Raw genomic sequence first — 12,399 nt, forward strand, 5'->3', positions numbered from 1 at the left:
ACTCTTAAGCCTATTTCTCTTTGACCTGGGTGCTACAATCGGAGGCTAGTAAACCTACACGAGTATAACGGTGAACTTGTAACTCCAAGTTTGAAGCTGACTATGTATTTCAAACTAGTGAATTTAGTTAAGCTGTCAGGACGGCAGCTATACTTGAAATTATGATAGGCACAGATCGTACAAGTCCCAAGTCTAGGGTTATCATTCGACCATGGCACGAATGCATATTGGTGGACATAGCCCTCGATTCAACGCGAACTCATAGTCTATGTTACAGTCCTTCCTTGGTCGTCTATCGGAATGAATCGACCATCTATAATGCTTCTCGTTCGGGATAGTTGGTCGCCTTCTCCACGTTTGTCACCTCCATTCTAGTGTCCACCAGACTTCGCGTTCGGGTTGCGGGGATCGTTCTTCCACTCGTCGGCTATTGAAGAATTGTCAATTATTTCTGCTCCTCTGCGCTCTGCTCTCTAGGAGCTATGATAAACACATACACTGCATCATGGAATTTTGCACCGAGTTGACACCGTAAGCGATAATCAGGCCTGTTCATCTGTTAGGGTCTTATCCATATACGCTAATTTCGCAACATATCGATCATGGTGTATCATACCAGCGACGAAGAAAGGGGCATAGGGCCGGACTATCGATATGTTAGTAGTTGTCGCAAATTATGCAATTCGAATCTGGGTTGCGGAGTCAATTGACGTACGAACTGGCGCCGGGAACTTCTTGAGGGGGTAAGCACCCAACCAAGACCAATAAGACGACATTTTGAATATGTATTCGGAGGATTTGAGTGGTAGACGGCGTCGAGATTGGAGATGATTGAGGGTTGAGATTGTAATGGAAGCGAGTGGTTTTCTTCTGCCGCTAAGCCGGAACTTGGCGATTGTCTTATCGAGTTATGTTATGTAATTCTGATGCCTTAGGTAAGGCATGAAGTACGAAGTACTTGAATCTTCTCGAGATGGCAAGAACAATCGTCGGTCACGGCCAATGATTTTACCGATAAATCTACTGACATCATTGCACAGTGTCACACCTTCGAAGATCATCTCCACATTTGTTAAGCAGCAGCATCAAAAGCTGGGGAAATCGCTCTGGAATGAACTTACGACCTTTTAAGCTTCCCCCCGAATTCAAAGGCGGGGGAGTAAAGTACCTACCAATTAATTGTACCTAAACGCTACTTCCTACCTGCCGCTTGCTACCCTCCACCATCGACCTTGCTTCTTCTCTCCGACCAGTTGTGCTTTACCCTTCGATATTCGAACTGCTCCGCGGAACCTCCGTAACTGCCTGTTACCTAGAGGACTACCTAAATTCATCTGGACTTCCCCGCGAAAAACCACTATATCCACCATATCACCAACAAATCCCGACATTAGCATTCCTTAGCACCTTCACTCATTTTCTTATTAACTTGCGTTAAATTCGACGCTGTTACCGGATTTCCCATAGCCTTCGTTCTCGAATCCTGCTCTAACCAAATCAATCCCCTCACTCTAAACGTCCCTCTTTGTTTATTTAACAACCCCCCTTAGAAATATCTCAAACTCAAGCAACCGCCATGTTTTCCCGACGTCTCGCGCGAGTAGCGGTAGGAGCTCCGCGTTCGCTTCGAGCGTTCAGCTCTACCTCTGCTAGCCAGCGTACACCGACACTGGCGGACATCACACCCGAGGGTGTTGACTCGTTCAACGCGAAGCAGAAGGAGTTCCGCGAGCAGTTGGTCAAAGCACATCAGGAGCGCGAAGCAAGTAGGTTCACTAAAAATTCTTCTACTAATGATTCTTCGTCTACTGCCCAAGAAACCTCCCAGGGCTTGGGCTCATTAAGCACCCATACAGGAAAGCGAGCGGAGGTGTCAACTAAGGAACCCGAGCGACCAGAGAATCTTCTATCTAGGGTCATCTACGGAACAAAAGAGGGACGCGAGTTGGATGCTCAACTCGAAGCGAGCTTTTCCGCGGTGCTGGCCCGTGGCAAGTACGTTCACTCGATCGTGTTCCACGAGGTGCAGCCGGACAAGGTGGACGAGTATGTTGAGTTGGTTGGCCAATGGTATCCACTCATGGCTTCCTTGGAGGATAATAAGGTTCATCTCGTTGGAAGCTGGCGAACCGAGGTGGGCGATTGCGACACATTCGGTAAGTTACGGCTTGGGCCTTAATTCAAAATTAGTTACGATAGGCTGATGATGTAAATGTTAAGTTCACATCTGGGAGTACCAGCGCTACCAAGGATACCACCAATCCCTAAATTCCATCTCCCGCCACCCTGACTTCGCCGAATTCGACAAAAAGCTCAAGACGCTTATCAAGTCTAAGAATACGTCGATCATGCAGGAATTTTCGTTCTGGCCAACTACTTCACCACGTCAATTGGGTGGTATATTCGAATTACGTTCCTACACTCTTCACCCTGGAAACCTGTTAGAGTGGGAATATCACTGGCGACGAGGCTTAAAGGCGCGAAGGCAAGTCATGGAGGGTGTCGGTGCTTGGTTCGTACAGATCGGTGATCTGAACACAGTTCACCATCTTTGGCAATTTGCGAACCTCGAGGAGCGTAAAGTTCGACGAGAGGAGAGCTGGAAGCAAGAAGGCTGGGCCGAGACGGTCCACAAGACTGTTCCTTTGATCCAACACATGAAGTCAAGGATTCTTGTCCCACTGCCATGGTCACCTGTGGCGTAATTTCTGCGGATGAGGGACGATTGCGTTAATATCAGCCGTTTTTTGGACCGAACTAAGCATCTGATATGGAGAACTGGAGTTTCGAGGCGATTGTTTCTTTATGTAGTCGATCTCCGCCATGTTAGCGAGGGGGCACCTACGAAAGTGATTGTACTTTTACTGCCGAGATCGGGATACTTCTGATGAGAGCTTGGAGGGGCTGAAAATCACGCCCTAAATGCTATTACGGTCACATTTCACTGATACCAATATGAAGCAATTCGAGTTTTCTTTTCGGAGGCGAAGTCATAGCTGAACTCGAACTCGAGAAACAATTTCAAGTGTTTATCGCGATTTGATTTTCTTATGGGTTTAAATGATTACCTTATTCGTAACCGCTGTTTTCATTCATTTTTATTCCGTGAGACCCCAACCACTACTCCCATAATGCATATAACTCAACCGTGTTAGTCTCTAAGCAGAGGGAGATTCTGCAATACGGTGTTCCCTCGCGTCGTTTTATTCTTCCAAATCCTGTTCCATGACGGCAGCCAAATTACGCCGTGCCAACCCCAACGTATTGCCTAAAGCGCTCAACTTTGCGGACAGCGAAAGAAGGCTAGGGTCCGCGCTTTCAACGCGCACCTTCTCGCGTACATATACCTCAACTTCTTTCTTATTTCCTTCGGTACCCTCACTACTATTACTACTATGATTCCCATGATGCTCGGAGGTAGACGCGCCGCTATCGATCCGCGATTCATCGTCACATCGGTACGAGAACACGCGGTCGGCCTCGTCGTGTTCGATACGCCGTGTCGTACCAATAGCGAGCGCGAGTTTCGTTCCGAAGTTAACTGGTGCGTCGGCGGGTTCTAGGGCGCGGAGATATATGACTAGACAGGCATCTTGAATCGTTACGTAGAGGGATAGGTTACGACTAAGCGGGGGCGTGAAATGACCCAGCGACACCGAATTCGTCGTCCACGCCGTATCAAGAGGAACTTTCTGCTCCTGGCGTCCGGGCCCCTCGCGGCTCGCTGTAGAAGCACTAGTAGATGGGCGCGCAGGCGGTTGAGGCGGCCCTTTGACTAGCGCTGCTGCTTCTGCGATATGTAGTGCTAGCAGCCGTAATTGGGAGGCGAGGTACGGCGCGGAGGGCGGGGGCGTAGTTTGATTCTGGTGTTTTTCGAGGGCGAGGCATAACTCAAGTGAGAGTGAGAGAAGGGCGTCGAGACGGATTAGAGCGGGGACGCGGACGGGACGCGAGGGGTCGAGGGATAGAGTCTGTGGTGGGAGAGTTCGTAGTCGCAGATGGACTAAGCCGCGCACTAAGCGCGCGCCTACACGTGTTGTGTGCCCTTTTACGGTCTCGTTGCGTGGCGTTGTTAGCACGAGCGTGCTGCCGGCCGAGTCGGCGGGAGCTAGGAGTGCGCAGCAGTCTTCCAGGCCGCGCTTGATTTTCTCGAGGGTCGTGCGCAGGGAGGTTAGGAGCCAGGTTAGCTCGCGGGCCTGTTTGGATTGTTGCTGTGGTGAGTATATAGCTGTAAGAGAGTTGTATGGGGGGACGAGGACGAAGTCGTCTTCAGCGAAGAGCATGGTATTCTAAAGGAGATATGATTGGAAGCAAGGGAACGAATAAATTGGGGGGTGGGATCGTACTTGAGTGGCATCTTCCTGGATTTTAAGCTCGGTCGGCGAGATGGGAGGCCAGATCTCAACGGACATTGTGGACGAGAGACGGCATAGGCAACCGCATTTCAACGGGCCATCTGATGGTATACGCTTTGGAGCTATGATGAGGGAGCTGAACGAATGTGGTGTAGGTACCTAATATACCTTGTATAAGCTGTAGCCTTGTTAGTGCGTGTAAGTGGGGAGCTTTCGACTGATGATGCTTGACTTGCATAATGTTGGATTGGACGATGGCGGGTAAGCTAAAAGATAGTGATGTGGGTCCATCTTATCGTGTCCCTGGCTGCAGGCCCCACCTCATTTTCATCCTTTACAGCTTATGGATAATTGAATATCAGATGCTATCAATTATATCTTCAAATCAACTGCTTCTCGATTGTTAATGCGACAGTATTTTCGAATGTGACCACATGTCCCAGGTTCTTGTATGGGGATGAAGTGAAAGCTAAAAAAGAACTTGATATGACTGAATCATAAACAAAAAAAAAATGGCCACCGAACAGCCATCCGAGACCGTTTCGCAGGTGCCTGAACAGCCCACAAAGCCAGCAAAGCTGCCACCTATACCAAAAGGTCAGATCGGAAGCCTTAGCTATCTTAATACCCTCTCTACTATGACAATTACTAATACCAACTCAGGGGCTACCGTCCGAAGACGTCCCATTCCCATGCGTATACCCTCCACACGCGCCTCGCGACGTATCTATATAACTCCTAAAACGCCCTTCCGCTCCGTAACAGCGCGCGTGCGCAAACAACTCGACAAGAATCTACGCGAAGCATCAGCATCCAACAGAGCTTTCACTAACAAACTCGCCGGCAACAAGAACGCATCCCTGGACGAGCGCATCCGTGCCATCCAGCGACAGTCTGCCTCGAAAAATAGCGGCAGCGGGATCGGGCTCGAAGACGCGGGCGAAGTCGTAGTGCTAGGTACAGGGCGCGCTATCCAGAAGGTCGTTGAGGTCGCTATGTTCTTCCAAAAACAACAGGATTGTATCGTGCAGTTGAAGACCGGGAGCGTGGGTGCTGTGGATGATGTTGTGTTGGAGGGGGAGGAGGAGTGGGGGGGTGAGGGGCAGGAGAGGACGAGGATGATGAGTTCTCTTGAGGCGTCTATTAGGTTGAGGTGATGGTAGGACTTCTAAGCGAGGAAGGATGATGCTATTTGTCAGAATCGGGCTCTTTAGGACTATGGCCTACCCGATCAGCACTTTTCCTACAGCATCGTTACGTCCCGAGTGTTATGGATACGCCGGCGACAATTTTTCAACGACGTCGGTTCTAATTATTATAGATGGGCGATACAGTCGATACAGTCGATAAGACGACTGGAGGTATGGATCATCCGTCAACGCAAGCGTAGCGGCGAAATCTTCAGCCGCAAAAGCCCGTTGAGAGTCCAAGGCTACCTATTCATTACGCTCAAGAGCAGAAACTCGGGATTGCAGTATTTCCCGGAACATATAGTAACCACGAGTTGGTCGATGGTGCTTTGGCGGATTTGCGCTACTATAATACGACTTAGACACGACGAATCTCATGGAGTATAAGGAAAAGGGGACAGCAGGTGAGCTCTGAAGTAGTAAAGGAAATATATGTTGAGCCGCCTCAGCTTATAGACGTAATACATACTCAGCCCCTACTCAGGTAGTTATAGGAGCGAGATGTTTGAGGCGAAGACATACGGTAAGGTGGATAATGATATGGTCACAGCATCATGGACTTGGGACTTGCTAGCAAGGACAGAGCGGAATAAGAGAAGGACATCGAAGCTATCATTAAAAGTACTAGAAAGACGAGATTGATAAGGTCCGTCCAGAAATGCGATATGGCCAACTAGGATCATATGGATATTTTACCATAAGTCCTTAAGGAAGGATTCCGAGGCCATCCAGCTTTAGTATGAGACAAAGACAGACCATGTATTAACTACTTCATATCGAGCACAGAATATTCCAAGGATGCTTACGCATGAATGCTGAAGAAGTTGCATCAATTTTAGGACCATGGGTAATCTAAATTAAACAAATTTTAACTCTTTTATCAACAACTAAGAAGCTTGTGGCGCATAATTCCCGTCCGTGGTTGCGGCGATCGGGATCTCGGTCCTATAATCGGAGACGACCCGGCCGCTGAGGGGCACCACGGCGGTAATGTCGTGGTCATATTTAGGACCAAACCGAAGACACCAACTCGAAACTAATTTATGTGAACCCCCCCTTTTTCATACGAGGTAGTTTCATAGTTACTTACCAGGTAGGTACCTAAGATATACTGCCAACAATCGCAATGGCATCTTCTCAGTCTTCTCCCTCTTACATCATCGTCGGGGCCGGTGTCTTCGGCACCTCGACCGCACTACACCTAGCCACCAAATTTCCAAACTCATCCGTAACTCTCATCGACCGCGACGCGCACACAGCGCAGCGCCGCGTCGCCGCATCTTGGGACTGGAATAAAGTCGTGCGTGCCGATTACCGGGACCCGGTGTACTGCCGGCTCGCGCTCGAAGCGCAGGACGTCTGGCGCGCGGACCCGCTATGGCGCCCGTTCTACCGCGAGACGGGCATCTACTGGATTAGTCGCACGGGGTTCGCACGCCAGGCCCTGGATAACTATGCGCGGCTGGGACGGGCTACGGATGGTATGCGTGTTGTGCCGGTGGAGGAGGCGAAGGGGTTGTATAGGGGGGTTTTCGACGGGGCGGATTATACGGGAGTGGAAAATGTGCTGGTTAATGAGACGAGCGGGTGGGCGGATGCTAAGGGGGCGCTGCGGGCTGTGGCGGAGAGAGCGGTTGAGAAGGGTGTTAGGGTTGTTGCGGCTGAGATTGGGGAGTTGGTGTTTGGAGGGGATGGAGAGTGTGTTGGGGTTTTGACTAAGGGTGGAGAGAGATATACAGCTACATATACGATATTGTCGACTGGCGCTTTTACACCGAAGTTATTGGATGGAGTGGCTGAGAAGACCGGGCGAGATGAGTTCCTCGCTGGGGACAGGATGATCGCGGCGGGAGTAACGACTGGGCTAGCGCAGCTTGATGATAGTACGGCGGAGGAATTCTCGGGGATGCCGGTTAGTATTCAGGAGAATGATCCCGAGAGAGGTAAGCGGTTGGCTATTTTCTTTTTTCTTCTTGGTTTGGTAGCATTAACTGGTAGCACAGGTGCAAGTAATGGCGCCTTACCACTGACAGAAGACAAAAAACTGAAGTGGTGGGGTCAGTGCATATTCAAGAATACACAGACGATGCCCTCTGGTCGTCAAATCTCTGCGCCGCCGGCCTCTACGGACTACTCACAGTGGACGGTTCCGGATACTTTGGTGCGAGACGTCGAATTTGCCAGCAGAGCTACCTTCGGGAAGCGCGGAGAGACGTGGAAGATTTCGGAACATCGCATATGCTGGTATGTGGTTTTTATAGACTATTCTTTCTTACCCATATTATAACTATATCTACCTATAAAGTAACTACCTATACGCTTATGAACTAACCCCTAGATACTAGGGATGCGGTTACACCCAGCGAAGATTTTATCATATCGCCGCATCCAGCTTCTAAGGGACTCTACGTCGCGACCTGTGGCTCGTTTCACGGGTGGAAGTTCTTCCCCATCATCGGCGAGTATGTTACGAGGATGTTAGACGGATCCCTAGAATCAGAGCTGCGGCAGCGTTGGGCGTGGAATCGTGAGCGCCCGGATTCAACGGGGAATAAAGTCTGGCCTGTGAAAGAGTTGAGGGATCTTTAATATTATCGAGATGCCTCGGACCGCGATTTATGTGATATACGATATATCAATTAGTTGAAAGTCGCACAATGCGACACACATCTCTATACATCATATATCTGAGCATTGACATATGTACTTATTTACCGCCTACGTTAGGCAGATGCGCGTATATAAACATAGCGTAGATATCTTTGATCTTAATCTCGTTAAAGTCGCCACCATTTTATGAATCACATCCAAAGACTCAATATTACTATAATAAGATACGGGGTATACACTGGCCCTTTTCCTAGCTACGTGTCGATTATGGAGGCTTGGAGAAGCGGCCGTACGACAACCAAGACCCAAGACTACGTCCTTGCCGTTTTCCCAGATATCGAAGGATACTGTGTACCGCCGGCAGCTCAGAACTTATCTTTCAGTGATCTCTTGATGAACGCATACGAGCAAATCAAGGAATAGCCAGGGTCGTGACTCATGTCTCCTATTTAAGACACCCCGAAGCATGATTACCGCCGAGGCATTGGATTCGAATAAACCACGGATATTGAAAAGTCCTAAGAGCATCACCGAAGCTTACGATCCAATCATTAGTGTAAAGAGGGATCATGATGCGAGGGCGCAAGAAGACACTGCGGAATCCACCCCTCGTGTAGAATCATGTAAGGCGCTTCGTAAGAGTACAGTTCATTTTATTTTTATGCAACCTAAGAAATGGGATCAAGGAGGCCTGCAGGATATTTTAGAAATCTGGAAGAGCAACGCTGATCTGATTCGACACATGATCCTTATAGCACCGTCGAGCCCTTGCACTGGGTCTTCTGTGTTGTTTGAAACCCACGAGGAAGTGCTTCGGCCATTCTTCGCTTGCGAGTTTGCAAAACCGGCGGTAGAACAATTCCTCTCTATGCCGTCGCCAAAAATACCTATGTGGATCTCGGGCTTCGTCCAGCATGGGGTCGTAAGGGTGAACAAGCTCAAACTGTTCTTGATCTGTCTGATATGCGGGACGATCTTTGCTTATGCTAAAAAAGTCATTGAGTATGTGGAAGTCGTTATAGTCATCACCAAGGATACAGACTATGGAGAAATGCTTGTCTTGGTGAACCGGTCTGCTTTAGAAGCGTCTGATCGCCGTCGCTTGATGGTTGGGGGCAGTGGATTTGAGGACTTATAGGGCCTCTTTTTATTATCGGCTGGTAAAAGCCTTGAGCAAGCTAGGGTCGTTGTAGGTCGAACTATGATCCCGACAACCTATCCTCGGGTCATAACTTTACCTAAGTCCGAGGATGTTCTCGTATAGCCTGGAAGTTGAAATGGTAGCAACGGTAGTGTTTAGTGTGTAAATTGGATTTATTGATATATTTATAGCGTAGATGCTGGCACGCGAGAACCGCAGTGAAGCTAGATACTTCATTCAAGTCTAGATCAACTGATATAGTTGTTCGTTCATTCTTTAGGTAGTTATATAACCTGGAAAGGTGAAAAATAAGGAGACTGTTACTATCAACACATACCGTATTCTGTAAGGAATATTCATACTAGGAGTTGCTAGTGTAGCTAAAGCTGGTATATATATCCCACAAACCCAGAAGGGAACACTACCAGGCCCCTGCGTACGGACATGGTCGAGGAAGCTACAAGTGAGGCCTACTCAACCTTGAATCAAAAGCAAAGGTAGCATGGTAGTTAATCTTGGAGGTAGGTAGTATTATAAATTTTATCGCTTATCAGGATGCTATATGGTTTGGTGTCTTGTAACTTCCATGAAGCTAATTAGTAGTCGCTAGCTCGTACTGGTTCATGTCACCTGGCAGTTCACCTGCTATTGACCAATGCTTCCCAGTCGATGTATTATTCGTTGGGCCTATGTTAGACTCATTATCGAACGGTACCTGCGGCCCCCCTTGAGCTGTTGGTGCTACGAAGGTTGTTTGCATTTTGGGTCTTGACTTCTCTTGCTTGTTTCTCTTGGACTTCCTTAGATATATCAATATAAGGGCCAGTAAGCTAATCATGAGAAGTGCCCCCAAACCAGCAGTAGCCCCTATTGCGGCGGTGGAGAAACTTGCTTGGTTCGCGGCAGTAGGACTTGTAAGGTTCTTGATATCTTCGAAGGATGATGTGGTAGATGCAGTAATAGTTGATGCAGTTGAAGACTTAGTCGTCGATGTAGTTATTGAAGTCGCAGAGGGACTTTCCCCCGCATCGCCATTGGGAGCTAGACGGTTTGACCCGTCCTCATTTAGAACAGCCTTTATAGATCCTGGTACCTTGACCATCGCAAGTTAGCGGCGTGATATCTCGGTAAATTTACATTCTGCTTCGCCTCCTATAACATGAATCGCAAGATAGGTGCCTGTATAGAATGGGGACATCAACGCGAACACACTCACAAAATCAAACCACGAACTCTCGCTTCCACAACATGGTGTATCATCAGTTATGCAGCAGGCCTTCCTACCCTTCATGTCACAAGTTGAAATCCATATTCCAACATTCAGCATCCCTATTAGAATTAGTTTAGACTGTATAGCTCCTTCGTGAGGCTATCTTACCGTCTCCTAGGCACATTTTAGGGCAAGCTGAGTCCCTAAATGTCGGATCTGTGCAACTCTGCCTATACACTTGACTGGTTGTCAGCATATCAAACTAAAGAAGTATAGCTGGGCCTTATATTTATTTGGTAGCAGATAAAGAATGCCAGATGGTCAAAATGGCTTTTCGGAATATACTTACTAACTCCCGACCAATCCTGGAAACAGGCACCACTGTCGTAGCAGGCATCGTGACGGAGACAACAGGAACTCCCAGCACCGAGATCTTGTGCAGTACTGTTGCAAGGTATTCCCAACGTATCAATTGATCTGTCGGGAAAATAACACGTTGCGAGATTTGTTTGATTCATCTTGGGCACGGCCGCGGCAGCAGTACCAATTATAACGATTAAGGAACACACGGTTAGAAAAGAAATTAGTGTTATAACGATGATATAGAAAGGCCTCTTTGAAGGTGAAAATGCACTAGATACAGGTATTTTATATCGCCGGCATCGTAGATGTGCTGATATAGGCATCCAACGATATGACACGTCACCTTGAATGAAAGTATTGTATATGGATGAAACCGCCATATTTATCCTAGACACTCAAAGATACGGAGGCTGTGATACGGGGAACGCATATAAATATGGTATCCAATGCTGCGCCTTAGTAGAGACCAGTCGCAGTTGTGCAACTCGATGGGGAGTGGACAGCCGAGAGAGTCTGAGAACTCATTAATATATACTACGAATATTTGCTATTGTGGTTACCGTGGGCTTCTTCGGCGTCAGGAAGGATTAGGACCAACACGTTACTATTTGTCTACGAGAAACCTCGTATTCAGCCCCCTATGAATACTGCATGGTTCCTCGTTATCCGTATACCCCGAGTTTCAGCCACCGATTCAATCAACCAAATTCCACCTCGTAATTTGTGTCCTTATTAAATACATAGGTATCTGACTATTTCTAATAAGCCAAAGCCTCCTGCTTATACTGTATGATGTCTAAGTATAAAGAGAATCTTATTTCAACAATAGAGCCTCTCAGCCCATTGGCATTATATCTATAGAAAAACAGCACACCTTCTGCATAGGGCTTCGGCAAAACTCTTACGCGAATGGACTGACCGTCAATACTTTTGCCTTCATAAAGGATTGAACGCCTCAAAATATGTAGTGTTACCCCGAGATGATATATCACCGAGATTAGGGCTGAGTATTATTCCTTTAGCTGCAAGTTGCCGTGGTACTACGTGATCCATATCTCAAGCAACTACCAATAATAGCTATATTCCTATTGTGCGGATCCTTGCGTATTAGGTTGATTAGGGGTGGTTTACCCATCGTACTATGGCCGCTAGAGTAACGGTGTGAAAGGGGATTCGATTCGAAGTAATTTTCGTTTGCCATTATGTCCTCGAAGACCGTTTAGAAAATACTGGCGGTTTGATCCTTAAATATGGTATATCTATGCAATTAGAAGAAGCATGAAAATGTATCATGTCACTTACCTGTTGGTGTGGATACGATCGTTAGAAAATGCAACAAGCTTACCTAAGGTAATAAGAAGGCCCAGGGGAAAGATAGGAGTGCATTTTGCTCAGGAACCAAAACTAACTCCTCTCTCTTGGATTCTTTAATGTACCTACACCTTCTCAACATTATTCTATTCCACTGGAGTAAGACAAAGTACAGATATATATGATAGGATAACGCAAACGGTGAAGTATTGGTGTGGA

The 12,399-nt window shown here is 47.6% G+C and overlaps 7 protein-coding genes across 7 annotated transcripts; 4 read left to right on the top strand and 3 right to left on the bottom strand.

The window, feature by feature from the left end:
* Positions 1-354: 354 nt before the first annotated feature.
* Positions 355-912, bottom strand: F5Y00DRAFT_87666 (ATPase, F0 complex, subunit J). Its single transcript, XM_048014283.1, has 4 exons — positions 716-912; positions 617-646; positions 498-548; positions 355-427 (listed from the first exon to the last, which is right to left on the bottom strand). Exons 1-4 carry the CDS (start codon positions 774-776, stop codon positions 372-374), a joined length of 198 nt encoding a protein of 65 aa, XP_047864446.1. The 5' UTR covers positions 777-912; the 3' UTR covers positions 355-371.
* A 575-nt stretch (positions 913-1,487) lies between these two features.
* On the top strand, positions 1,488-2,954 carry F5Y00DRAFT_87675 (NIPSNAP-domain-containing protein). The gene is made up of 2 exons (XM_048014284.1): positions 1,488-2,156; positions 2,221-2,954. The coding sequence occupies exons 1-2, from the start codon at positions 1,577-1,579 to the stop codon at positions 2,703-2,705; spliced, it is 1,065 nt and encodes a 354-aa protein (XP_047864447.1). The 5' UTR covers positions 1,488-1,576; the 3' UTR covers positions 2,706-2,954.
* On the bottom strand, positions 2,955-4,668 carry F5Y00DRAFT_87779 (RAVE subunit 2/Rogdi). Its single transcript, XM_048014286.1, has 3 exons — positions 4,592-4,668; positions 4,347-4,533; positions 2,955-4,196 (listed from the first exon to the last, which is right to left on the bottom strand). The coding sequence occupies exons 2-3, from the start codon at positions 4,410-4,412 to the stop codon at positions 3,204-3,206; spliced, it is 1,059 nt and encodes a 352-aa protein (XP_047864448.1). The 5' UTR covers positions 4,413-4,533; positions 4,592-4,668; the 3' UTR covers positions 2,955-3,203.
* Positions 4,540-5,773, top strand: F5Y00DRAFT_87846 (Rpp20 subunit of nuclear RNase MRP and P-domain-containing protein). The gene is made up of 2 exons (XM_048014287.1): positions 4,540-4,952; positions 5,019-5,773. Exons 1-2 carry the CDS (start codon positions 4,868-4,870, stop codon positions 5,510-5,512), a joined length of 579 nt encoding a protein of 192 aa, XP_047864449.1. The 5' UTR covers positions 4,540-4,867; the 3' UTR covers positions 5,513-5,773.
* An 819-nt stretch (positions 5,774-6,592) lies between these two features.
* On the top strand, positions 6,593-8,221 carry F5Y00DRAFT_238595 (sarcosine oxidase). The gene is made up of 3 exons (XM_048007982.1): positions 6,593-7,488; positions 7,549-7,789; positions 7,891-8,221. The coding sequence occupies exons 1-3, from the start codon at positions 6,672-6,674 to the stop codon at positions 8,132-8,134; spliced, it is 1,302 nt and encodes a 433-aa protein (XP_047864450.1). The 5' UTR covers positions 6,593-6,671; the 3' UTR covers positions 8,135-8,221.
* Positions 8,222-8,621: 400 nt separating this feature from the next.
* F5Y00DRAFT_262618 (uncharacterized protein) lies at positions 8,622-9,293 on the top strand (the record flags this gene model as incomplete). The annotated part of the gene is made up of 1 exon (XM_048011411.1): positions 8,622-9,293. The coding sequence occupies one exon, from the start codon at positions 8,622-8,624 to the stop codon at positions 9,291-9,293; it is 672 nt and encodes a 223-aa protein (XP_047864451.1).
* Positions 9,294-9,888: 595 nt separating this feature from the next.
* On the bottom strand, positions 9,889-10,398 carry F5Y00DRAFT_262619 (uncharacterized protein; the record flags this gene model as incomplete). Its single annotated transcript, XM_048011412.1, has 1 exon — positions 9,889-10,398. The coding sequence occupies one exon, from the start codon at positions 10,396-10,398 to the stop codon at positions 9,889-9,891; it is 510 nt and encodes a 169-aa protein (XP_047864452.1).
* Between the last annotated feature and the right edge of the window lie 2,001 nt (positions 10,399-12,399).

This window comes from Daldinia vernicosa, assembly GCF_022497035.1.
Source record: "Daldinia vernicosa strain CBS 139.73 unplaced genomic scaffold F5Y00scaffold_26, whole genome shotgun sequence".
Lineage (NCBI taxonomy): Eukaryota > Fungi > Ascomycota > Sordariomycetes > Xylariales > Hypoxylaceae > Daldinia > Daldinia vernicosa.

Coding starts and splice junctions, on each gene's coding strand:
- F5Y00DRAFT_87666 (XM_048014283.1), bottom strand. CDS start 776: ATGTCGTCTTATTGGTCTTGGTTGGGTGCTTACCCCCTCAAGAAGTTC. Junction 647..715: donor GAAGTTCCCGGCGCCAGTTC/GTACGTCAATTG, acceptor ACATATCGATAG/TCCGGCCCTATGCCCCTTTC. Junction 428..497: donor GCAAAATTCCATGATGCAGT/GTATGTGTTTAT, acceptor ATTCTTCAATAG/CCGACGAGTGGAAGAACGAT.
- F5Y00DRAFT_87675 (XM_048014284.1), top strand. CDS start 1,577: ATGTTTTCCCGACGTCTCGCGCGAGTAGCGGTAGGAGCTCCGCGTTCG. Junction 2,157..2,220: donor GGGCGATTGCGACACATTCG/GTAAGTTACGGC, acceptor GTAAATGTTAAG/TTCACATCTGGGAGTACCAG.
- F5Y00DRAFT_87779 (XM_048014286.1), bottom strand. CDS start 4,412: ATGTCCGTTGAGATCTGGCCTCCCATCTCGCCGACCGAGCTTAAAATC. Junction 4,197..4,346: donor TCCAGGAAGATGCCACTCAA/GTACGATCCCAC, acceptor CAATCCAAACAG/GCCCGCGAGCTAACCTGGCT.
- F5Y00DRAFT_87846 (XM_048014287.1), top strand. CDS start 4,868: ATGGCCACCGAACAGCCATCCGAGACCGTTTCGCAGGTGCCTGAACAG. Junction 4,953..5,018: donor GCTGCCACCTATACCAAAAG/GTCAGATCGGAA, acceptor ATACCAACTCAG/GGGCTACCGTCCGAAGACGT.
- F5Y00DRAFT_238595 (XM_048007982.1), top strand. CDS start 6,672: ATGGCATCTTCTCAGTCTTCTCCCTCTTACATCATCGTCGGGGCCGGT. Junction 7,489..7,548: donor GGAGAATGATCCCGAGAGAG/GTAAGCGGTTGG, acceptor CTGGTAGCACAG/GTGCAAGTAATGGCGCCTTA. Junction 7,790..7,890: donor TCGGAACATCGCATATGCTG/GTATGTGGTTTT, acceptor CCTAGATACTAG/GGATGCGGTTACACCCAGCG.